Source organism: Oxyura jamaicensis, chromosome 3 (assembly GCF_011077185.1).
Source record: "Oxyura jamaicensis isolate SHBP4307 breed ruddy duck chromosome 3, BPBGC_Ojam_1.0, whole genome shotgun sequence".
Lineage (NCBI taxonomy): Eukaryota > Metazoa > Chordata > Aves > Anseriformes > Anatidae > Oxyura > Oxyura jamaicensis.
Window position 1 is genome coordinate 92,008,459 of NC_048895.1, and position 26,627 is coordinate 92,035,085.

The 26,627-nt window shown below is 34.6% G+C and overlaps 1 protein-coding gene across 5 annotated transcripts in view; it reads left to right on the top strand.

The window, feature by feature from the left end:
• KHDRBS2 (KH RNA binding domain containing, signal transduction associated 2) overlaps nt 1–26,627 on the top strand; it is a 381,354-nt gene that overhangs the window by 345,248 nt on the left and 9,479 nt on the right. Inside the window, exons 9-14 of one of the 5 annotated variants that reach the window (XR_004749879.1) lie at nt 2,165–2,338; nt 4,298–4,349; nt 12,710–12,910; nt 18,043–18,099; nt 19,202–19,303; nt 21,364–21,468. Coding sequence is in view for 1 of the 5 variants with exons in the window: in XM_035323018.1 (XP_035178909.1) it covers nt 2,165–2,262 (98 nt within the window). In the remaining 4 variants the exon portion in view is untranslated. Of the gene's footprint in view, nt 1–2,164; nt 3,282–4,297; nt 4,350–12,709; nt 12,911–18,042; nt 18,100–19,201; nt 19,304–21,363; nt 21,469–26,627 lie in introns of those variants that run through there. The other 4 variants (XR_004749882.1, XR_004749880.1, XR_004749881.1 and 1 more) reach the window with 4 other exon arrangements.

Consider the following 26,627-nt stretch of genomic DNA (forward strand, 5'->3'; position numbering starts at 1 on the left):
GAGGAGAGGCGAGGAGAGGAGAGGAGAGGAGAGGAGAGGAGAGGAGAGGAGAGGAGAGGAGAGGAGAGGAGAGGAGAGGAGAGGAGAGGAGAGGAGAAAAATTAAATATAATTGGGGTTGGATTTTTTCTACAGGTGCCTCAGGGATCTGATCAAACTTAAGAATATCCTGGCTTGGTTTAATAGCAAATAAATGAGAAAATTGCAAGTAACATCAATAATGTAGTAAAAATATGTACTTCTTAGCTACAAGCAAGGAATGTTTTTGCAATGATTTACCAGATCTGATATGCCCCACATTGGATCACCATTTATCTCCTTCTTCCTGGGAGTTCAGCAACATTCACATTTATTTCATATAGAGGATTTTTGTCAACACACTAAGAGTACTCATTTCAATGCTTCTTGGGGTGACTGAGTGAGGTAACAAAAGTCTGAAACAAGACCTGAAACAGGAAAAAAATATTCTGAAATGCTCTTTTGTTCAATTATATGGATCATGATATAAAAATTGTTTATCTCTTAAAAATAGATGCAATTATTTTTTTTAATTGATGGGGAAAGGACCTCAAATGTTTCAAACCTTCATCAGTAGCTCAGGACTGAGTAGTTCAGTTCATTATTGTGTTAACTATTTATAAATTAAATAAAACATCCCTACTTCTGAACTAGTGAAAGGAGCCTATTTTACTATATCTACCAATTAAATTTTTATCGATAGCAATAGCAAATATACTGTTTTATGGTCAATTTGAAAGTTTCTGTCTCTTTTCCACTGGCTTCAAGACACCTTCCAATCTTCTAAACTCTTATCTTTTCAGTCTCTGCTTTTTATGCGTCTTAAAAATTGGTCTTTTTCCACTAGCATCAGAAGGCTTGTCTTCTATTTTTATATTTTACAAACATTTATCTTCTACACAAATCTCTAATACAAACATAGAGATTACTAACAAAATGACAATATATTGACAATAATTAATATTTGCCGCACTGATTTCTAGATAGTTTCTATATTTCATTGCAAAAATATACACAGATTATCACATAACTTTGCAGGGATAGAGATTTTGAAGCTGCCTGGTGATCATTTGTACTTCAGATATATTGTAAGACTACTGTAACAGGGAAAATGTTACACTGTATGACGTAGGAGAGATGATATACTGTTATTTCTGTGATGTCCATTTTAAGCACTGTGTGTACAATCAGTTGAAGTCAGTGGAAGACGAAACCAGGAATTGTTCAAAGATCCAGTAGCTGATTAGGGAAAACAGTTGAAGTTTGGGGTTCAGCTGCTAGACTACAGTTGTAGGTAGGTTCCTGTTTGCTCCATTGGAAGGCTCAACTTCCAGAAACACCTTGTCTGTGAAAAAAATATTTATAGAAACTTTGTACATATTGAAAAGGTTTTAAGGATTTTATTTTACTCTTTCTGGGCATATATATCATTTATATATATATATATATATCATTAGTGCCAATTAAGAAAAAGAAAAAGTATTTAATGATAATACAAAATAAAAACTATTTGGCAAAACAAAAGCTTAATGGAGTAGCTTCCTTCCTACATATTTTTTCTTTTTTTGTTTCTTCTTTTTTTCTGTCTCAAATGGAAGTAAAAAATCAATTATATTTCAATTACCTTTTTATGATTCAAGTTTTCATCTTATTAACATACCAGTTGCATAAAATGTTATTCACATTGATTCTTTATCTTAAATGCTTGAAGCTCAAAACACAAAATAAATTCTGATCTTGCAGACTAGTGCAGTGATTTTTTCAAAGCTGACTGTACTGCCACCACACTAGATATCCATTCTCTGCTGAAAGTGAAAGAGTAAGAGTTTTTTCATCCTAACATAGACAAGATGTCTATGTTGAGAAGTAGGTTAGTTTTCTTTATGTTTGTAGGGATTTTTTGTTGTTGGTGGTGTTTTTTTTGTTGCTGGTGGTGGTGGTGGTATTTTGTTGTTGTTTCATTTTGCTTTGATTTGTTTTGTTTTTGTGGGAAGATAAAGAAATGAATGACAACAGAATCTCTGTTTTGTTTTTGTAAAGCTTTTAACCAAAACTCTCAAGAATTTTGACAACCGTTACTGGTGACATCACTTTATTCTTTCCAGTTTAGATATTTACAAAACATATCTTTTCTCTTCTATTTTTAGCACAAGAAGAATGGGCCACCACCCGTTCCAGCCTAAAGGCACCACCTCCAAGGTCAGCCCGAGGGGGTTACAGGGAACACCCCTATGGTAGATATTGAAGGTCCTCCTCATCTGTGACCTCATCTCAAAGACAATTAATAGCCTGTGGTCTCCACATAAACAGCAACAAGACAAGTAATAGTCCATTTCTTTTCTATCCTAGGGATTACTGTTCATTATTATCCTATGTACTACTTGTATTTCTTATAACGTTGGAGTGACATTGGCATTAGTATTATTTTATAACACGGACTTTAAAAACAAACAAACAAAAAACAGAAACAAACAAACAAACAAAAAAACTTTGGCAAGCATTGTCTAGAAACCATTCAAAGATGATGTTCTGTTGGTTGTATTCATTGCTGTGTGTAAATTAAAAAGCATGACACTGTTACAGATCTTGAGTCTCTCTACATACTAGCTAAGGCTGAGTTTTTGTTTAGGGTTGCTGAAAGACTGTAATATGATTTTTTTTTTTCCTTTTTTCATTTGAACCAGACAATAATCAAGTTGTAGATAAGATGTTTTAACCTGTCTTTTTTAATATGTTAGTTTAGATTAAGATGTTCGATATTAAGTTTGTAAATTTAATTTTAAATGCTGTTTTAATGGGGTTGAAAAAAAGCAGCTACTGTATGTATGTAGCTAACTGAATTTGTTCAGTGTTTTAACCTGTATTTGTTAAAAAAAATCACATAAAGTTCCATGTGTAAGCTTCTCTAAATAGGAAACCATAATTTTGTCAAATATGTTTGCCATAATTTGTCAATAAAGCTGAAACCTTTTGTAACAAACTAAATTTGGAATTACTTGTTTTCTAGCTTTAAATGCCTGCTTTATTTCTTTTTCAAGAGATGCCTAAAAATGTTTTTTATATAAAAATTACAAAAATGAACCCAAGCCTGTTTTAAGCTTTTTGTGTAAGACTTTAAAAGTTGTATTAATAACTTCTGGTTGTTAAATAATTTAAAAGTTAACAAACTAAACTGTTACATGAATCATGGTTAGTATCCACTAATGTATAACATGTTAATGGAAAAAAATGCTTTAGAACAATAAATGGATTTTAAACTATCCTCTAAGCTTGATCTTGCTAAACACAAACTCTGATTGACTTGTTTGTATTAGCATGTCTCTCGTGAGAATGTAATGGAGTTTAAAGAGGTAAGATTACCACTTACCACTGTTAGACTGTCTAAATGCTAGTTCTTCAACCTTTGAGTTTCCCCGCACATTAAATATCCCATTCAACATGTAAGCATTGCATAGATTCACTTATTTGTTTTCACTCGGAAGAGTGCGTTGACTGCATTTTTGTAGTATATATCAATTTGTCTTGATAAACAAATCATCAGTGTCACTACCCAGTTGTTGGTACTCAACCTCAAAAACTTTATTTGTAATTTTCAGTGCTAAATATCACCGCCCTTGAAGGCAGTTTAGAGGGCTGATATTTCTTTTGAGACTATCAGACTTGATGGCTGATGATTATTAAGGAAATATGTCGCAGGACTCAAAGGATGACTAAACGTTAAACAGGTAACACTAATAGTAACTCTGTAATTTTGCGTATGCAACAGTAATGTTAAATATTCTCAGTTATTAAGTTACTGATAGTTAAAAAAGTAAACCTACCAAAAGATAACAAATAGGTATATAGGTTATTAAAACAACTAATTAACATTAACTAGTGACAACAAAATGATTCTACAATATATAACCCTCAAGGTAATAAACAGAACTAAAATTAACAATAATAGTAATGCAACTCTTGCTAACAACAAATATATAACCTAAATTTTGATGAAAGCAAACCAACCAACCAACCAGATGACTTGATGGTAGGGATTACAAAACTTAATCCTTTAAATACAGTCTTTTTGTTTACAGTGGCTTTTTGTCAATGTGATTGGTTTACTTTTTTGATGAGAACAAAGTAGTATGTGAACAAAGTCTCTTGCAGCTGGAGTTGCATGCTAATTCTTTTTGAATAGTTAATTAAGCGTATGTTGTCATTTTAACCTGATGTGTTAAAAGTGAATGTAGTGGGCTAGATGATTGTTACACTGAGTTTATTCTGTCTCACTATTTCAGGGTCTCACAGGCACTGGACAGCTAAACAGCAGATCTTCGGAGAAGCTGTCAGGTAAGCTCTGCCACATCTCAGGGCTTTTTCCTATTTCATATGTTTTCATGCATTTCTGTTTGCTAACACATGGGAGCATGTTCATGTGGAGTTTTAAAATAAATAATTATTTTCAGCAGTGTTTCCTTTCGTAGCTGTGTGAAGATTGGGGTATAATGGCAATCAAAACATTTATTTCTGTAAGGTGTGATACATTTCAGTTAAAAGAAAGAAGTCAACTGTTTTAATGGTAAATATGTGATACTTTATAAGTGCTCCTGATAAAAACAAGAACTCATGTTTATTAAAAGAATGTTTACACTTTGGAAACGTTTAAGTCATATGATTTAGAAAAATAGTTGCTTCTCAAAATATTTAGCGTTATTGCATATGACAAAAAGATCTGTAGTGAGACTGGGTGTTTGCTTTTTATTCTTTTGCTTCATAATTATTTCTTACACTATTTCTTACACTATTACTTATTACACTTTAAAATGGCAGACACATTAATAGAATTACCATGTGATTACATGGATCAAGGCATAATTTGCTATATTTCTCTCTTATTTAATATATCCTAAAGATAAAGGGGGGGTGTTGTTTGTTTTGTTTGCTTTTTTTTTTTTTTGATAACCTTGTTAAATAAACTTCAAATTATACATGAGATTATTGATTAATGATAAATGTTGCTGCTGGAAACATCATAGAAAGTAATCTCAAACAGAACTTTATCCATTCACCCAGAAGTGTCCACCTAATCACAACACAAAATGCACAAAATTTCTTGCTCTGTCATGGCTAGATAAGAGTTAATAAACAAAATTGATGATGTGCACCAAATACACAATCCCAGACACATTTATTACTCTGGCATCTTTTCCCCATGACTGGGGTCTGGCTGGTTTGTAGTTTTCAGTTACCAGTGTATCCCACAGTTACTTACAAGCAAAGCTTGTGTTGTACAGCAAGATACAATGAGCTTAGTTTTCCTCTCCAAAGGGCTACCTTAAAAATGGTTTGATTTATGTAGTACATCCGCTCTACAAGCCAAGGTCATATGACACAGCAATAGGATTTGTCTGCAAGTTACAGTCACATCAGTTTGAGTGTCCCACTGCAGTAAAACACTTTGACTTACCCATCTTGCATATAGTTATACAAATATGCTTTAGTCAGTCTATGTTACATCTATGCAGATAAGAAAAACACACTCTTCTGACTTAAATACAGTTGCACACTGGTATAACTATGATTATAAATTATTATGCACATAGCTTTTACTGTATAAGTATTTCAGGAAAAGCTTATATGCCTTACTGAATTAAGTAATTACAAAAAAACTCTGAGCTACCATAGCTGATGTGAGATCCAGGGCTAAGTGTATAAAATGAATTTCACACTTGTACACTGATTTTTTTTTGAGGGTAACTAGAGTAAGCTTTTTGAGGCTAAACTTCAATACATACTGTCTTAGAGCATTGTCCTGTACTATTATTGTCTGAAGTCTTCTTTTACAGTTATTAAGTAAATTTTAAAATAAAAAATAAAAAAGCAGAATACATCATTAAAATAACGCATTGTAAAATATATTTGTCTACAAACTATTTAGAAAAAAAAAAAGGGTTAATAAGTCAATGCAAACAGTTCTTTATGCAAACATTTGTTTTATTGATTTTCAGAAAATTATTATGAAAAATTATTCATAATTACATGTGCTGTTCTGTGCTAACTACAAAGTATATTTCACATCAATTTTGGGAGAAGCTTTACAGCTAATAAACTATGTCTTCTTAATAAAAAATAAATAAATAAATATCCATCGTCTTAATTTGTGAGAAAGTGACAAGGAACTATGATTATTTTAATTAACAGTCAGCTAGGTCTTACATTAAAAGGTGCGATGTATTCCCCACATCCACCAAGGCAGACATTATTCTGAAGTCCGGAAAACTTACACACATCAGAAAACACAGAAATTAACTTGTGCTGTCGTTAATTCCAAGACACTAGTCACCCACTAAGCACATTTTTTTGGGGTGAATTCACATACTAAGTCATTTACCTTGTAATAGGAAGAAAACTTCTATTCAATATCAAAACAATGTGCAAAATCAAAAACTAAACTAAAAATATTGGAGGAAAAGAGAGAGAGAAAGTGGGAGAGAGACATACCAGAGATAAATTTTTTTTTTGTAGCTTGACCTCACCTATAGAACAGTTCGATCTTTAAAATAAACTATTGCATTATGTTTTCAGTACTTAAAACAGTAAAATATACTATTTTACACAATTACACAAAAATGTTCATAACTTTATATCTGTGTTATCAAGATAAATATTGATTTCATTGTTTTTTTTCTAAAATGGAACTGTCTACTTTTTAAAAATTCCCTTCTTTCATGAAATAGTAGATCATATATGCACTCCAAAATGGAAACGCTTATTGCCCTAAATAGGTAGGCTATTGCATTGTAAACGCAAGGGATGCACATTACAAAAAAAATAAATAAATAAAATAAAAAATGTTAGGAATAGAATCAATGTGCCTGTTTATAAATAATGATTTCTGGAGGCTGATTATGCAACATTTGACATTCGGCATTGTTGAAATGTTGATCAGATAGTGGAATGGATAGCATTGTAATAGAATTTTTAACTTCATATTTCATACTGGCACAGCTTCCCTTGTTAGAGGTTTGGTCTAAGAGGGGAAGTAATTTTCAAGGCTATCTAGAAGCAGAGCCAGAAGGCAATTTTCATAGCTGTCTAGAAGCAGAGTCAGAAAAAAGCATCAAGTGGCTAAGTGCATAGTCACCTGCTGGAGCGGACCCCATGGAGATGCACCACCAGGACAGGCACCTGGAAAAGTAACAGGTGAAGAAAAATTGCACTCCTGGACTGCTTTGTCTATCAGACTTGTTACATGTATTCAGGAGCCATTCTAACTGAAAGAATTAATTAGATATTGCTATATTAACAAACTTTATCAGAAAATGAATTTGCACCATGGGTCTGTTTCTTTCCCATACAGCTTATCTCACACTGTTTGAACAGGATCTTAAATCTTCATGTGAATGAAAGAACTTTAGGAGGAGTGGTATGCATGACCTCACCTCAGAGAATATTAAAAATATTCTTCTAGCTCACTGATATCCTCAACATCCATTCAGAACAATGATACTATAGCCATAAAGCTGGGAGATATTCCTTACTGCACATGCTCCATTCAGTCTATAACCCTGCAATAACATCTCCATTATACTTGAATGTGTACTGACTTCCAAAACTGGGTCATGTTGTTAATGACAGTGCATGAGTGCATGTAAAACAGATCACTGTGTCTGTGGTAGCACTGAAGGAACAGGTGTGAAGCCCTGGTCACTAGGCCCTACAAGTTGTGTCTCCTTATAACTGGGGACAGCCAGCACTGAGCTGAGTATCTGGAATTTAGAAAAGTAACCAAGTTACCATCAGAATCAGGGTAATTAACATATATTGATGCACCAGTTAAAAGACCTTTTATCATGAGAATTAAGTTTTCTGGTAATACTCATGAAATATCATCAAGGGTTATTATCTGAGAGTTGAAATTATGAATAAGTGATGTCCTTTCTTTAAATAAATGTCAATTTGATCTACATCAATGATGTATTTTTTTATATTTAACAGTAGGTTAAACAGTAGGTGTTTTGTATACCATCTTTCTAAGAATTTGTTTAAAAAGTTTTGCAAGAGTCGAATAATACAGTCACAAGTTAAAAATGACGGCAGAGGAGAGGTGTAAAAACAGCTAAATGTTAGAGAGAAGAAAATATTTGTTAATATTTGAAGGAAGAATATGAGCTGGTGAGGAAGGGAAGTCTTAAAAAGCTATCCATATTGTACTGTATTAACTTGCAGAAGGACTAAATAGGGATACCACCATTGGAAATCAGTCCTCTCCATACAACCTACTTAATGCATTTTCTTTTTTTTTTTTTTCTTTTCCTGGAAATGTAACCTGAATTATTTTATACTGCTGTTGAACTTCATTTAATGACTCGGGAATGGAAGAAGATGAAGTCGTTTGGGAAAACATTCATACAGGCAGTATCATAGAATAGAAATAAAATAAAATAAAATAAAATAACAAATGGATGCTAGATAGAAAAATAAGTCTAGTGCATTCTGAAGTTTTCTGCCCTACTAAAAATATAGATATATTATGTCACCTCCGTAAGTTATTAGAACCTAGGAGTTATAAAAAGTATCTCATCTTATCCTTTTTACCACATTGGTCTATGGAGTTAGAAAGGATATATGGGTAACTTTCTCAGAGAGATTAGGGCTTCAAAGACAATCAACATCTGCCAATTTGTTGTTAGCTAATTATGTTTTCCCAGTCCTTTTTATTGCTCATTGAGACCTGACTGAACGCCCTTTGAAACCTTTCTGACTGGGTCATTTATTCTATAATTCAGTAGAACATTTTAAAATTACTGAATTATGTGTCCAAGTTGTACAAATCTGGAACAAATTTTTCATTCTCAGTCAGAAGCAAGCTCTGTGAACTTCAGCATAAGAAATGCAGATTTCTAAACTTCTAGTAAAAATGTTTCACTCTTTCAAAAGGTTGTTTTGTTTAGTTTTGCTTATATAAAATATAATAAAAGGCTGTGTTTAGTACTTATTGAAAGACATAAATTCTTCCTTTCCTAAAATATTTATCTTTGAAATCTAAGATGTTTACCAGAGGATAGCAAAATTTCTTGAGAAAACATTTTCAGGCTTTCATACTTCAGATCTGTACATCAGAAGAAAGTTTTACAGGAGAAAGATAACACCTGTGCTGTAGTGGTAAAGGACACATATTCACACATGAAAAGGAAAAAAATGAAAGAAGAGGCAGGGTAGTTGATTCTGTAAATCCTGTGTATTCCCAAAGAAGTTGTCGAGATACTGTATAGACAGGATCAAAAGTTTCTGATATATTTTACAACATTTATTTGGATGTACAAGTAGGATGATGGAAATGCTTCAGTACCCTGATGAGAGCAAAATTAATTTTTAAAACAATGTTTCTTGCTTCTTCTTATTGCTGCTGTACCTTATTGATTTAATTGAGATATAGTTTCTTCTTATTGTTACTATGCAATGTTATTATAAAAAATGAGAATACCTGCTTATATCATGTCTAACACTGTTCTTGCCACACTGGATGCACTAGTTAATGACGGATGACTTAAGCTCTCACAAAAACAGTGAATGCCTTTGCTATATGCCCTTGCATTACAAGATCTATACACTGCGTTACCAGTAATAAGTCAAAGCTTTTGAGAACCAAAGAGCTGAGCTCCTTGTTTATGACTTCTTATCATTCTGGCTTTTTATTTTCTTCTGCAAAGAGAACAAAATGTGAGACTATTTTGCATGATGGTTTAACATATTCATTTTCCATATTAATTTCTCAAGTAGTAACTCGTTTTTTTTCTTCTTGAACTTCATAACAACCCTATACAACCATTGTAAAAATTCAGTGGAGAGGTTTTAGACAAGCAACCTATGACTTTTTCCTGTTTTTATTCTTTTTCTTCTTCTTCTTCCCAAAAAAAACATTTTTTCATAATGTCTTCAGATGAAAAGATGATCAAGGTCACTCTCATTCAAATGAATGCTACTACTTTGTGATAATATATGATTTCAGCTTAATATCCTCAGAGTATCCTTTAAGTTGATGGGCTTTTTTCTTTATTCTGTATGATATTTTGGACATTGTACATTTTTTAATAGATCTATATTAAAATCCATCATGTAGAGACAAAAGCAATTGATTAGAATGCTCTGTAAGGATAGCAAAGTTAAGAAAAGTAGCTTTTTGATAGAGAATTCAATCCAGATTATCTTACTCAGGTTTCACTCTCTATAAGTCCATGCTGATATCAACAATTGAAAAGGGAATATGAAATCTAAATTCAGTCATCTTTTATAATTTAATTGTATTCAAACAGAAGACATATCTGTTAAACACTGCATTGAGTTATTCCAGCCAATGCCCTACTTAGCAGGCAGTCTGAAGTAGCCTTGACCCAGGAAGAGTAGTTCAAGATACTGCACCCTTTCATAGTGCTGATGCCTATGATCTGGTAGACCTTTGCTCCATTTGTTGTCTTGCTGATAATTGTAGCTGTCAACGAGGAATAGTGATTGCAGTTCTCTGTCAGAGACACTGTTACCCTGAATGGCCCTTTCACCTTCATCCAAGTAGATACAGCTTTACAAGAGGTCTCACTATATAAATCAGACTAAAAATGTTATCCACAGAAAATTGAAGTTTTACAGTACCAACAGCAAGATGAACCTTTTTATGTCAAAACTAGCTTTTCCACGTGCAAGAAAAATTTTCAGCTAAAAATATTTGCCCAGGAATCCATTTGAGTCTATATCTCAACTTGGAAATCAAGTTAATCTATTTATGGTAGCTGTCACTTTATTTTCAGTAATCCCATGATCACACAGATGAGTTTCATCTATATATAGATAGATATAGAATAGATTATATACTCCTTCAATATCTCTACCTGTAGAGTTTTGCATGATGATAGGCAAATTTCTCAAACTAAAAGCCCACAAATGGTGTGTTTCTTATTTTCTTGAGTTCTTACAAAAATTTTGGGATCTGGTTTTCATCAGAGTTACAAGTTGTATCATCAGGCGTTGTGCTTGAATATGCAAAGTGCTGTATAATTTCAAAATCAAGTCTTGTGCATCCCAGGTTATTTAAGAGCTATGAATGGTTTTAACTTCAGATATATGACAATAAAAACTATTAACCTTGCTGAGGTATTCACATACTATATCCAAAAGTGGCACATAAAGCCAAGTGGGAAATTCATAATTTTGTCAAGAAAAGTTAAGGATTTGAATAGAATTAAGCAAGTATAGAAAGGAACAACACATTGAATAATGAGGGTAGAAGAAATAAATAGCTGGTCTTTCATTAGACCTTCTTGTGCATAAAATCAAGAAGAAAAAAATAATTTAATAATTTTAAGGACTACATCAAATGTATACTGAAAAAGAGGTGAATTAAGGTTTCACTTAATTCTTATTAATATAGATTCAGAGTGCTTGGCTTACTTTAACCATTTATTTTGCAGGCCTGATATTTTTACCTACTTAATACTTTCCATCATAGAAAAACATCTTCTGATTTATGAGAGTTTTTGCACAGTTTACAAATCCCGTGTTCCTGCAATTTGTAACAGAACGTTGCCTTTGGCAGGGGGTGGAGGATCACAGAGTTATTTTTGCTACTTTAATGAAAATCTGCTTGTTTGGAATAATATCATGAGACATCAAAAACGTTGCCTTTTACCAACTCAATATACTTGGTAGAAGCTATGCTAAAATAGCCATATTACCCTGCCCCACTGATTAGATTATATATATTTTTTTAATTTTATGTGAAGTTACCTTAGTGTGGCATCTGGGAAGATATGTAGCACATTCATCATCTTCAAATACCTAGCTTTTGCCACTACAGCTACCTAGGGTACCTATATATTCAGTGTAGTGATCTTTGTTTACAGAAAAGAAGTTAGAACAATTAACACTGTTTACGTGTTCCTTTTATCTCTCCATTGACGGGTTGAAGAGACTGGTTTTAACTAGTTTCTCATAGACCTCAGTATGTCATCAAGAAATTAAACACAACTCCAACCCAACACTTTCTCAAAAGTTCCCATTCTCACTCAGAAGTAATTTGCTCAGTATTAATATAATTACTGTGCTGAGTTATCTGCATTAAGGCAGTTTTGCTGTTAGTAAAATTCACTGCTACAAATGTCTTTTTATTACATTGATAAAAGCATGTTCATACTACTGTGCACAGGCCATGAGCCATCATAGATGATTGGAGGTGGAGAAAAGTTATTGGAGGTAGTACTTCATAAATTTGTAGCATTATAAAAATATTATAAAAATAAAAAGTTAGATGAGAAAGCTGTTATTACATAAGTTCCATACAGTAACCTCACAAACATTCAAAACTAGAAATGCCAGCATTTAGTTTGTCCCTTATCCTCATTTTTGCTCTATTGTGCACATTGATTATTTTAGAGATTAAGCAGATGATCACATGCTCTTCTATTCTACTTGTATTTCTTGCAGGGCACAGGAAATGTGTCAGAACTGTGTAGCAAATGTTGTTATTTTTGTTAGTTCTTTATTTCATAGCTTGTAGAATTTGGAAGGCAATGTCTTCCAAGAGTTGTCTGTCACCCAGACTAACACTTTGTCACAGAGATGCTGTGAATCTACCTAAGTCATTTAAGGTAAATATTAATGTGACAACTAATTCTGTGTTTTTCATTGAATGTGTCCAACTTTGTTTTGATTTTCAGAATTTTGGAGCCCTTAGAGAAGTACTGTACCTTTTGAGTGGTGCTCAGGGAATTGAGAATTTTCTACTTCACTTGAAATAAATCAGTGGGATCTGAAGGACTGAGCCTCAGACTGGGAATCTCCAAAGCACTGAATTTTAAACCCACCATTAGCACCCTCTCTAGGACATGTTGGTGCTCAGACTCACGGTGATCTATCAGGTGAGCTGAGGTATTTGTCTATATGTTTTTAGTCTGTGCCAAAGGTGAGATAATTCAGATGGAAACTGAGATAATTCAGTCTTCAGAGAGAGAGAGGGTTGTTCTAAACTAGTTCACCTTAGTTTTGTCATGGGAAGAGAGCTCATGCATATACCTATGAGATATGTTACTTTGAGATAGAAATGTTTGATAATGCATTTAAGTTCTTATTCTGTCTTTCTGTGGTCAGGAAAGCCTTTCTCACAGAAGTAACATAAAAGTAATCAAACTATATTTATGCCATATATTGAACACAGAACAAGCTTTTAAAAATGCCAGGTATTCTGAGAAATTATCTCCCCTTGGTATGAGATAACTCTTCAGATGGTCATGTTAAAATATTTTGCAAACTCTGTTTTTTTTCTCTCTGTTCTCTATTTGTTTATTTAGAAAAATATTTGTACCTTCATAAGGTGGTTTGAATCTACACTTATTAATGCTTATAAGGTTCAGTTATTGTATCATTGTTGCTACAAATGGTGGACAATGTAAGCCTGTGAGAAAGTAAATAATTCTACAGCAGTGGAAATATGGATGGGAAACAGCAAAATAATTAAATAAATAAATAAATAAATTCAAGCTCATATCCTGAATGAGTTCAGTCTTGTGTAGAAGAACGTAGGAAGGGGTCTTATAATTAAAAGCTATGACCTCACATATATATATATATAAAGAACCTAGTATAACTATTTTTTAAAATATAAAAAATCTAACATTTCCTAAATCTTCTGTCCTAAATATTTATAAGGAAGTTGTGTTTTTTATGCAATAACCTTATTTATAGCCATATAAAAATATAGTTATTGCATTTACTTATTAGAAATGGGATTGGTTCTTCAGTAAACAGTACGTGAAATTAAAGAGCATTTTCAGTCTTAATTGATGGTAACTAGCAACCTCCAAAAGGTTTCAGGTAAACAGAAAAAGTAGTATCAGTAGCTGATGTGGAATTATTCTGCAAGTCCTCTGGCAGTTTCCATATAATGGCAGCAGAAATGTTTGCCACAGTCCTGTACAGACCATCACTTCCCATATCTCCATTCCAACCATAGTCCTTTCCTTGTTCCTTGTGACTGTACAGAAGAAAACAGAATCGAAGTTACTTTTTTGCAGTTCAGGACAGACTCTCCATTCTTTGTTGTCACATGTTCTGAAAGCGATGACACTTTTTTTCCCCATGCCATATTAGGATTGCATGGCATTGCTAGCCAGTCAAGGGAAGTGATTATCATGCTCCATTCTGTGCTGATGCAGTCTCACCTCAAGTACTGAGTGCAGTTTGAGGCACCAAAGTATAAAAATGACATAAAAATGTTAGAGAGCAGCGACTGGACCCTAGGGAATGACATGGAGCTGGGACAGGGGAGGGTCAGGCTGGGTGTTAGGGAAAGGTTCTTCCTAAGAGGGTAGTTGGGCACCAGAAAAGGCTCCTGAAGGCAGTGGTCATGTCATCCAGTCTGCCAGAGTTCAAGAAGCATTTGGACTTTGCTCTGGTTGATTTTGTGTGGTCCTGTGAGGAGCCAGGAATTGGACTCGATGATCCATTTGGGTCCCTTCCAGCTCAGGATATTCTTTGATTCTGTTCTATCACTCTAGGATTTTCTCTCTGTAAATGGTGATAAAATCTGGGCTCTGCCTTTCTATAAATTTTCTCTACTGCCTGAAGTACTCACGGGCCTTCTGAAATCTTTACCATTACGTTGTCCTGAATAAAGGTAATTTTACTTTCATTTTCACTGTGTTTAGAGGGTTCTCTGAGTATCCAAGCCATTATGTAAGGTACACTTCTCTCAGTTGAACTTCAGTTCAGCTGGGAATGGAATGAAGACTGACTGCCAGTAGAAATGCAGTATTTATCAAGAGTTTGTTAACATTGTACTCTAACAGGAAATCCTGGCCTTTTAATAAACAGTACAGTGTGAAAAATTAAGTGAAATATACTTTGGGAAAACAAAATTAAACAAATGTAGTTAAAAGCTATTCAAACCTAACACATCTCCAGCTTTAAGAATATATATTTATATATATGATCTTTGAGATTCAGGTAAATCTAGAAATAAACCCTCAGTCACAGTACTCACACTCTAGATTTAAGTAGGTCTGAGAAGGAGATCAAGAAATGGGTGAAAATATGCAGATTTCTTAAGGGTTTAATTAGATTATAATTAAGTGTCATATGTAGTAATTTAGAGCTCTTAGAAATGTGTTCCACATTATAGCAGTGTGGAATAAGATTTCTTATTTACACAGAGTAAATGGAAGGAGAAATGGGAAGCTGTTTCTGTGTATCACACAGAATGCTATAGAGAATAGCCAAGATAGAAGATTTTGCTTATAGCCCAATCTCCTGGATGTTGGGCTACATTTCCTAAAATGACTTAAAAGTAAGTCTTGGGTACATAATCATTTTCATTCTTTGACTAAAGAAAATGACTTAATGTCCTTGCAAACACAGAATAGTGGTTCCTTTCAGCTTGGTAGAGTAACTTCAGGCTTTAGTAAATGGAAAGGTGTTTCACAAGAGTGGGAGAGTCTTCTTGTATTTATAAGAGGTGACCAGAAATCTGTAGAGCAAGAAAGGAAAGTCTGATTTTTCCCCACATTGAAATTCATAGAATTCATGAAAACAAGGTTGATCTGCCTCCATGACTTCCTTTCATTTTTTGACATTCTTTTTTTTCAGCTACTCCCTTTGCACTACAGCATATTTTCTTCTATTTGATAGCCATTAGTTTGACCCAAAAGTATGTGCCAATTAAACACATTTTTCAGACAAGGACTAGAAGCCATTTTCACATTTCCTCCTTTTAACAGCCCTGATGAGATATTTTTTGCAGGAACACCAGAGGCCTGTACAACTGAGCAGTTATAGCACAACATGCCTGGATTTGTGATGTAGGGCTAAGTAGATATTTCGGAGCTGAGTAACCAACTTTTTACAGTTTCTAAGGAATTCTTGACCCTAATATGTCTGTGGATAAATATAGCCTATTTCAAACATTTTCAGTTCTACTAAAACCGTTTTGTTGTTATGGAGAGATGAGCAACATTCCCAATGTTATATTCGTTTTTCAGACACATTGTATGAGTCAAAGGAAAATGGGAGATTAGGTCTTACTTTCTGTTCTGACATCCACAATTACTTCAAAATTTGGCCTAGACCTTGTTACTTCACTAGTATAAGTAATTTTTACTCAGACAAGTATGTTTTCTTTCCAATCTCTTGCATTAAAACACAATCATATGTCAGGCAATTTCACTGTAAATTCAGGTTTTTCGATATTTAGTTTGACCAGAAGACCATACTGACCCCCTGCTTTTGTTAAGTGGATCCATAAATACAGATAGAATGCCAGATTTGACCTTTTAATGGTTGGATTATCAGTCATTGTGTATAGTAACTATTTTGACATACAGATTTCTATGGAAATATATACATTGTTATAGCAATTGACACTATATTCCAGAAAAAAAAAAAAAAAAAAAAAAAAAAGATCAACATAAACCAATATAAAATATCAGATTTTTTCGTGAAAGTCCTTTTTTTTCCTTTTTACAAATATAAAGGTAGATTTTGTAGGATATTATGCCATCACAAGGAAATGTTACTAAATACTACTACTAGGCTGCTAAATGTTGCTAAATGCATAACAAAAAGTAATGCTGTCTCCAAGGAAATATTAGCATTATTTCCTTTTTACTTTCCTTGTCATTTTAATACACTTTCCTTAAAATAGTGTTTAAGCAATATTTCAAAAAGGATAGTTAAATAAAACAACACAGAAGTCTTAGAATTGATTCCATGAACCAGCTCTAGCTCTCTCAGAGTTGTGTGTCATATCTAAATTTCTCCTTGAGATTCCCTCTATATTCAATGCAGAAAAGGCAGTCAGGTATAAAGTAAAGGATGATCTGACCCAAGTTTAGAGATGTGTCAAAACCAAATTGGATGAAATGCCCACTACTGTTTAGAAAAGGAGACTAGATGGCCATGTAACTAGTTTTTAGATAATTTAGTTGGGGTGAAATTAGTCCCATTCTTAATAATTAAAATGTTAAGGAACGGGATTTTTAGATTTCAGTTTGGGGAGACAATTACATTAAAAGCTACAGATGATGCATATCATATTAACAAGATTTCATTAATTAAACTGTGTACACAAAATCTGTTATATATGATTGTCTTTGAATCCTGGCTTAGAGTCTGGGGCATGTTCTGTGCCCAGTGTTCTTCTGTGGAATAAGAGGATGAAAAGTAGGTATAGAAAAACACGGCTCCATGCACAAGAGCTTTACTTTGATAGAAGCAGTCATTCAAGGCCTTCACATCAAAGCTCCCATTTTAACTATTCATCTAATGGAAACTGGCCTATGGAGTTCTCCAGAACTGAGTTTTTTTCTATAACCTTTTATTTTATTTTATTTTATTTTATTTTATTTTATTTTATTTTATTTTATTTTATTTTATTTTTTCACCTCTTGTACCTTTTTCCTTGAGTTATTAAATAAATGGTATTTGCTTAGGAGAAGCCATCTCTGTTGATGACCCTTGACAAGTTTTTAAACATAAAAACTCCATCTCTATTTGAGCACTGAAGACTTATCTTTGTTTTCAGAAGTGTTGAGTAGCCTGCAGCTTTCACTAGACTCAACTTCAGGATCTCAAAAAACAGAAATCATGACTATCTAAATATCCTCACACAAAACACCTTTTAATCCCCTTGCATCTTTATACAGGTACTGTGGAAATTAATATATTACAGATTGTGATACAGGCAGCTGGTGTTAAGGAAAGCCAGAGAAGTACTGAAGATGTATATATTACATGAATATTTCACTAATAGCTTGAATTGCAGCTGAAGTGAGCCTACCTGATTTGTCTAACTGCAACCCTAATGACTGGGACATGTTGTTCTACTCATAAAATATAGTTATGATCTATGGAAAATGGTAAGCAAGTTAGAGGATGAATTGGATAACTGCATGCATTTTCCTAAAAGTAGACAGAATGAAATGTGGAGAATATTCAGCCTGAAGATAATAGATATAAGACACTGTAAACCATACCAGTAATAACTATATTAAACTTTTAGGTAACGATAAATCTTACTGGTGTGTTCTGCAGCTACCTCCACAGCATGTAGATTCAGGTGAGTAAACACTCTTTATAAGACTGATACAGAGTTAATAAATGGTGATCGTCCCCCTGTACTTGGCTCTGGTGAGGCTGCACCTCGAGTACTGTGTTCAGTTTTGGGCCCCTCGCTACAAGAAGGACATGGAGGTGCTTGAGCGAGTCCAGAGAAGGGCTACGAAGCTGGTGAGGGGCCTGGAGAACAAGTCTTACGAGGAGCGGCTGAGGGAGCTGGGCTTGTTCAGCCTGGAGAAAAGGAGGCTCAGGGGTGACCTTATCGCTCTCTACAGGTACCTGAAGGGAGGCTGTAGCGAGGTAGGGGTTGGTCTGTTCTCCCACGTGCCTGGTGACAGGACGAAGGGGAATGGGCTTAAGTTGCATCAGGGGAGTTTTAGGTTGGATGTTAGGAAGAACTTCTTTACCGAAAGGGTTGTTAGACATTGGAACGGGCTGCCCAGGGAAGTGGTGGAGTCACTATCCCTGGAGGTCTTTAAAAGACGTTTAGATGTAGAGCTTAGGGATATGGTTTACTGGGGACTGTTAGTGTTAGGTCAGAGGTTGAACTTGATGATCTTAACGTCTCTTCCAACCTAGAAAATTCTGTGATTCTGTGATTCTGTAAATGCTTGGTCAGGGTTGAATTTAGAATGTAGACAGTGCCCTGATCTCTCCATTCTGTCAAAGCTGAATATTATTTTAACATTTATCAAGCTGACCACATGAATCTGCTCAGCAATAGAATCTGGTTAAATTCATTCCTCCTCCTCCATATCTAAGGTGACAAATCAAGATGTTGTGTTCTCCAGACACGAAATGCCTTTTTTTTACCAAGGTTCACCATGCAGATCGCTAGAAGTTACATAGTAATCTAAAAGGAAATATAACTGGAAGTATATCAGAAGATAAAAGTGCCTCAAGCTTCCCAGCACATTTGAATAGTATTTCATGAAGTTATATGACATTGGAAGATCACTTTAATGTTTTATACATGTGCTTTTGGTCACTGTGCTCTTCCACAGCACTAGCTGTTGAAAGTATCAGTCACAAAGTCTGTAACATAGGACTTAATACAGGAGTTTTCCATTTGCTGTTGTGGTTCACACCAGGATTCTTTCTAGCTCTGAGAACAATTTACCTGCTGAGGACTTAGGATTTCATCCATCAGTAGATAGTGGAACAGAGAGGAAATATAGTGTGAGTACATATGGAGTAATGCACAAGTGACTAATAGCAACACAGGCAGCCTTATTCAAATATATTATTGGATTTAAAAATAAAAAATAAAAAATCAAGTAATAATACATGCGAAATAACAGTAAGTCTATTACTATCCTGAAGTATTCCTAAATGTTCAGTAACACCATAAAAGATGCCTGTATTTACTACAAAAAATAAAGCTATAGCATTAATATAACCAAATTCAAAGCAGTTCAACTGCATAATTTCAGTGAAGAGGTGCTTATGAAACACAAAATGAACTCCAAAATGGAAGGCTCATTGCTTCCTAATCAAAAGCATTCAGCTTTATACACCAGCCAGTTAGGTGATAAGTTTGTCATTTCTCAGCTGCACTGGAGAGAAGTTGCCAAGAAGGCTTGACAGCCTTTAAACTTCACAGATTATTTTTGCCTGTTTATGAACCTCACAGTGATCTACTAAAACTGGGAAACTGAGAGGAGAGACAGGGTAACAGCAGTTCTATTAAAATATATTTCCACCAATGAGTGTGTCAAGTAAAGTTTAAGGGGTGAAAAAATGTGTAGCTCCTGAAAAGAAATTTCTATCACCCCTCAAATCTAGTTCTTTCTTGTCTAAGTGTGTCTGGCTACTTTGGGGAACTGAAGAGTATCAATGATTAATTGCCTAGGTGACAGGCTTGTAATACATCATTAAAAGCCAGAGATCAGGTAGTCTGAATTAGGATGGGAAGCTCTGAATGAATATATTACTGCTATATACAATTAATAACACAAGCAAGAAATCGTTGGGTTTCACAATTTAGAACAATGGCAACTCTCCAGTGGAAATATATTTACAGTGGTTTTACATTGCTCTCTACAGCCTATGTACAAAAGGGAGAGACACAAATTATTATACACCAAGGCAGTAACAGAGAAATCGGTTTTTGAACTCTTCTTTCCTTTTAAACAGCATGGGCTCTACTAAATAGGAGAAAGAATTATTAGAAGGTGGAGAGCATCTAGGTTACTGAGGATAAATCACTCTCAGGAATTAACTTTGCAATTTGAGCAACAGTATGACCTTTATACGACTTGGGATGAACAGGTCTTCTCTGTTTTAACCCAGCATGAACAGCAATTGCAAGGCAGCTTACCCAAAGTCACGCAACTATCTTATCCTGCATCAAGGTCTGATTTCTCCTCTTTTGGCAATTCTACCAGCATCCTAGAAGAATTTTCTAATACTGACTAAATGTCTTCTATTTCATCCTCAAGTGTGGGATTCTGTAGGTATTTTAGTAATGCTTAATATTGGTGGAAGTCCCATCAAGCTTCCAAGGTTCTTAAATTGCTTCTTGGAGTTTATTTGTCTTGTAACTCAGGTTATAAAAGTAGCACCATAAACATTAATTGAACAGCCATTAAGCAATATGACTGTTTGTTCTGGGTTGATAGAGGACATAAAGCTTCATACCCTGTGGTGGAAAACAATTAGATACAATGATGAACATGCTATTAAATATACCATTATCAGACTTCTATCATTTTAACTTTAGAAAATAGCAACCAGCTGTAGCCAAAGCATACACAAGTGATAGAAAGTCATATTTTAATTGTCATGTCATAGCCTGTTATAAATATTGTAGTTTTTAATGTTTTATGCTAATGACAGTGACTAATGGCAGTCATTATCTCCATTCATTCTCATAAAAAATTTCCTCAAGAGAATATGATCATAAACAGAATGCCGTTTAAAATTAAACTGTGTTTTTCTAAAATAGAGAACATAAAGAACATTTAAATACCAAGAGGCTGGCTAGCTAATTTATTTTGTTTTGAGTGTGTTTGACAACTACAGCTGTTGTTAACTGTGCCATGAGTTGAACTGATATTCCTCTCAATATTTTTGGCACGCTAGGATGTGTATACATGTCACATCTTTGTGTGCTTTCTGTGGCATGGGATAAAAGGTGAACTTCACAGTGGGACACCTGTGGCCAGGAAAAATATGATGCTGCCCCTGTAAAGCCTTAATATTAAGAACATTGAATTTCTTCATCCATTTCTTATTTCAGTTATGAATTCTGCTTACTTGACAGGTACAGAGTGCTTCATTATGTGCACGAACAGAAATGCTTAAATGGATGAAGCAGCTATTTACATCTGATAGGAGCTAAGTGGGACATTAAATTAATGCCAAACAAGTGAGTGCTCATTTTAGTTTCATTATAAATGGCTGCAGCACAGCAGTAATGTGTTGACTCTCATGTGCTGACAAGTTCTATATTTCTTAAAAAATTCCCTTAGAACTCAACGTGGAAAGACAAATTCACACTCTGCGTGATGAAATTAGCTGCAGATGCATTAATAATTGAATAAGGATCTCTGGAGAGACACCACAGTTGAGCAGGAAACTTGGTGACTGGCTCTTTTTAACTAGGGATTTCTGTCACATATATGCACTTTCATAAGCCCCAAGTTATGTCCCAAGGCCTTCTGCCTGTAGCCTTTTGAACCAAATCTTCATCCTACTTTTAGAAGACCATGTGTAGTTAGTTGGAGCAGGTCCATGAGTATACAGCCATGCTTATCCCTTCTTCCTCTGTGACTCTCCTCAAACTTTCAGTCAAATTCAACACAGTCCCTTTTGAATTTGTTTCCAAAAGATGAGTGCAAGACCACACTGTATGCAAGAATCTTGCCATAAAACCCCATATTTTGTGCTCCTATAGAGTCAAAACATTCTCCTGTGGTGCGAGAACCAGCAATTGCAAGAACCAGCATTGAAAGAACCAGCATCGAAAGAAAAGCATTAAAACTGTGTACCGTCATCTTCCCTTCCATCCTGTCACAGAGATATTGGTGTCCTCTGAGTGAACCGTACACATTGCAAATTCCAACGTTTGTGAAAGAAAAGAGCTTCTGTCCTTTGGACTGTAAAAGGAAACAAGATTGCCAGAAAAACTCTGATTTTTACAGATCCTCCCAAGGGCACGATGTAATTTCTAATACCTGAATTATGATCATTCCTCACACCAAGTAATATTATACTCAGAAGACATTGACAAAACAGTTTGACATCTTGTAGACAGCAGTACTACCAGGGTAAATTCTCATGGATTTAAGATCAGTACTTTATTGTACTAGTGCCAAGAGAGTAATATCAATTTGAATAATCTAAGAATTTATTCCAGTTCGGAGAAGAGTAGCAAAGTTTAGCACACTCTTACTTGATTAACTCAACATACTTATCAGCTCTCCTAACTGTTCTTGCAAACCTCGGTCACTTATTTAGAGGTGCACAGCTGGAAACTACTTCTGCGTTTTGATTTCCTCCAGTTGCAGGTTATTTCACCAATCTCAGGATGTGGAAGATGGAAAACTTTAACTCCAAAATGTGGGTCTGTGTTTTCTAGAGTTTCATCAGCAACAGGAAAGCTAATTTTAATCTTAGGTTTTGAAAATATTAGTATCATTTTGCAATATTTTCAATATTTTCAATAATGTGATTTAATAACATATATGTCTTTAAAAAATCCATTAAAATAAGTATGAAGTACAATTCCTCCTTTTAGATGTGCAACTTGTTTATTCAATAACAGTGGATATGTTTTTTATTCATTAAGAACTTGGTATCAACTTTGTTCTAATCAAAATAAAGGATATGAAATCTTTTTAGTTCAAGAAATATTTAAACAGTTTGTGTTGTCACTTGAAATAGGAGAAAAATTCAAGACATTCATAGTTGTGTAACGATATACTGGCTTGACCTATTAGACACCCTTGAAATATCCTGCAAGTGACTTATCTGAGGAAAGAACAGTGCATTTTTTGCTTTGCAGTGTCAGACTACTGATGCAGATGTTAGAGATCAGAATATCAGATGAAGAAGTAAACATGCTAAAAGAATACTCTAGTTTCAGTAACACCTTTTCTTTTGAGGTGTTTGAAACAAAGATGTAGAAAGCAAATTGGACTCATTTTTACTGGGCAGGCATAAGATTTCAGTATAATATTTTTCATTTAATTCACACATATTAGCGGCATTGCATTGTTGCTATTAAATAAACAAACAAACAAACAAACAGACAAACATGTTACCATTATTTGAGCTCTGAAGGAAAAGACTAGATACATAAACATGATTGTGCACTGTTGGATAAGAAGCATATACCTGAATTATATAGGCCAAAGAGGAATAAAGAAGCTGTATTGATGGAAAGGAGGGGAAGAGAGATCACAAGTCATTAACTATGGCTTTATGCTTCATGTCTCTCTACAGTACATTTAATCCTAATAACTGTTCTCCATTCATTCTGTTATTCCCATAGAATAGGATTCTAATTCTGTTCCAGGTTAGTCATGAACATTATGCAGTCCGATAACTTTTGTAGCTTTTGTTAGTATGTACAAGTCTCATCAGAGGCTTCACTGTTTATTCTTAACATCTGAAATAATCACTGAATTTCACCTTTCCAGGCAATTATCAATCCTGCAGAAGCAAAGAGATGTTTCTAAAGCCACCTAGAGAATGAATAAACCAATGGCATTTAGCTAGGTTTTTCATGTCACTGGATTTTCAAAACAGCAAAGCAAATTAAAAGAACCCCTTCTCTTCTGCTATCACCATCATTTTGCTCTTTAGTATATGAGGATTTGCTAATATAAAAGCTACTGAGGAAGATGTGAAGTGATTCGCTTCTAACTCTGCCTTGAAAAGTAGCAATAAATGCTGCATTTCAACAGCTTTCCTTGAAATGTGACTTTATTTAAAAAAAAAAAAAAAAAAAAAAAAAATCCTTGTTGACTTCCCATCAGATATAATCAAATTAGAGGTAGAAAGACAAGTTTCTAATTGCCAGTTCAGCAACCTCCGTCTGGAGATCAAGTAGTATACTTTTTGCTTTATACCTCATCACTAATGTTGATTCTTCTGTAGGCTAGAATTCATTTTCCCTTGTGTACTCACAACCTTCTCCAAAGTCTTCACACTTTTCCCCAGTCACCTTTTGGTTTCATTATTATTTTGTCTCTTCTGAATTGTTTGCACAGGTAGCATTTAGATGTGCCATGGGAACAAGTTAGCGAGTTGGTAGGTGAGTCATTCGTGTATGCGTACTTTCATACAGATTTCCCAGAAGAATAAATTGAACCTCAAACATGTGAGCATGTGAGCAGGGAAATGATAGAAAAAAATAAAATTATATATATATATATTTTTTTTTTTTTTCTGAATTTGAACACAGTTAAATACAGAAACTGGTAAATGCTTCACTGTCCATATGCACTCTATTGTGCACAAGTTCTAGGATTCTAGGAAAGGCCAGCACAACTGATGGAGAGTAAGGTGTTGCAGCAGAAATTTATTGCAGCTAAAAACAGCATAGAATAATATCTCTTTCCTTTGTAGATTTTGGGATGAGAGACGATCCCTAAGTATGGACAGTGTTACTGAGAGTCCTACACTATTGTATTAGAGCAAAACAAATATAAACAGATGGGATCATTGTGGGTGTCTAAAGAGTCTCTGAAGGCTGTGAAAACTGTCGAGCTCTGTCCAAGCTGGCAGAGCTAAAAATTCAATGCAGCCACAACAGAATGTATTTGATTTCTTTTTAGTGCACCCTGAGTACAGCAAGGCTGAGTGTTTCCATTTATTCTGTGTAAATCCTCTTTAATTTAAAAAATCAGATGGGATGACAATTATACGCACTTATACAAAGTTTTGCATAAAATGATGCCCCTTCATTCATCCCAGCACGTGATACTACAGTTCTACATTTTCTCCTTCTGATATCTGAGAAAGTAGGACCTGTTTTTCCAATGTCCCATGTGACATGTGCATCCTCTTCTAATCACAGGAAGATGGGTCTATTTTTATCAGCTTTTCCCTTCTACTTTCCTCCTCTACTGAAGGAGACTTGCCTTTCCCATCATAGTCTTTACTGGTTCCCAAACATTTCCTAATCTAATTAGTGGTGTCAGCTTTCTTGCTTCCCTTCTGTCTGCCTGCTAATGTGTAGATAATGCATGGATAATGCATGAAATGTCCACTGACTTTGAGATTAAAGTGTCTATTTTAAAGTTCACTATGCATAAATGTCTAAAATTGGACACTAAACACATGCAGTTCCAAAGTCTTTGGTGTTGCACAGTGGAATAGCCATTAAGCAAGTGGAACTTTTCCTCAAGGTTTAATTTAGGAGCTAGCTTTCAGCTGCTGTTTCCTGTCTTTTCTGTTACCCTGCCTTTGCTAATCACTTCTTATATGAAGCTGATATAAGATCTGCACATAGATGTATTAAAGTAACTTTGGTGGTTAGCCTTTTATAGCAAACATGGCAGCAAAACATGATGAATATTGCAGTACAAATAGAATTAATTTAAGGTCCATTCACCAAACCGTCATCCTTATGTAAAGAAATTTTCAGTATGAATCTCCACAGATATATGTACTTTTACTTAAAGTACTTTTACTCTTGTCATTTTAAGAAAACATTTTTGAACAGAGATGGTACAGCAAAGGACTCTCAAGAGATAGTTACAGCTTCAAAGCCTTCAGTTAGGACAGCAGTTCCTGTGTATAAACAACTAGATTCTCTTCATTATTCCCTAGATAACTGCATTAAGAAAGTGAAGGGGCTGTTAGAGGGGTGGGAATTTCAGGACGAAAGTGGAAGATGAAATCACAAAGCTAGAGAATTTTGAAGATTTTTTTTCTGAGAAAAATAAATCCTGTAAATCTCAGATGATGCTTAGGATGGTCAACAGAAAGCTGGACAAGGGACATGGGATGTTGAATGGATCTTAACAGTGGCTGCAAAGAAACTACTCATAACCAGTCCAGTTTATGTTACTGCAAAACTATGTGACAGTACAGACTTCAGCTGATGAATTGAAGCAACTCCTGTAGCTAGACCTGTGCAGAAAGACAGATGTTAACACAGGAAGCTTCCTTGCCAAAACAACTATATAGTTTTAACAGCGTGCTTGAATGAAGTTGAAGCCTCCAAACTGAATCTAGCTTTCTGGTTTGTTTGTTTCAAGCAATGGCCAAGTTGGGGGGTGTAAATATATGCAGCATTTTCCAGAATATTAAAACAGGCAACAAATTAATAACATTTTTGTAAATAAGAAATGACCTATGTCACAATCCTACTCTGGTAAGGGTTAAAGACTATAACCATCAACATGCACCACCCCGATCTCTCAGGAAATGTAACAGGGATATAATCCACCATGTGATGTTAACACATGCTGGATTTTGGAAATGAGCAATTACACTGATAAACAGAGAACCTCTTCCAGGTGGAGGGATGTACACACAAACTGGCGATCTGCTGGATAACCAGTGCCAAAACCC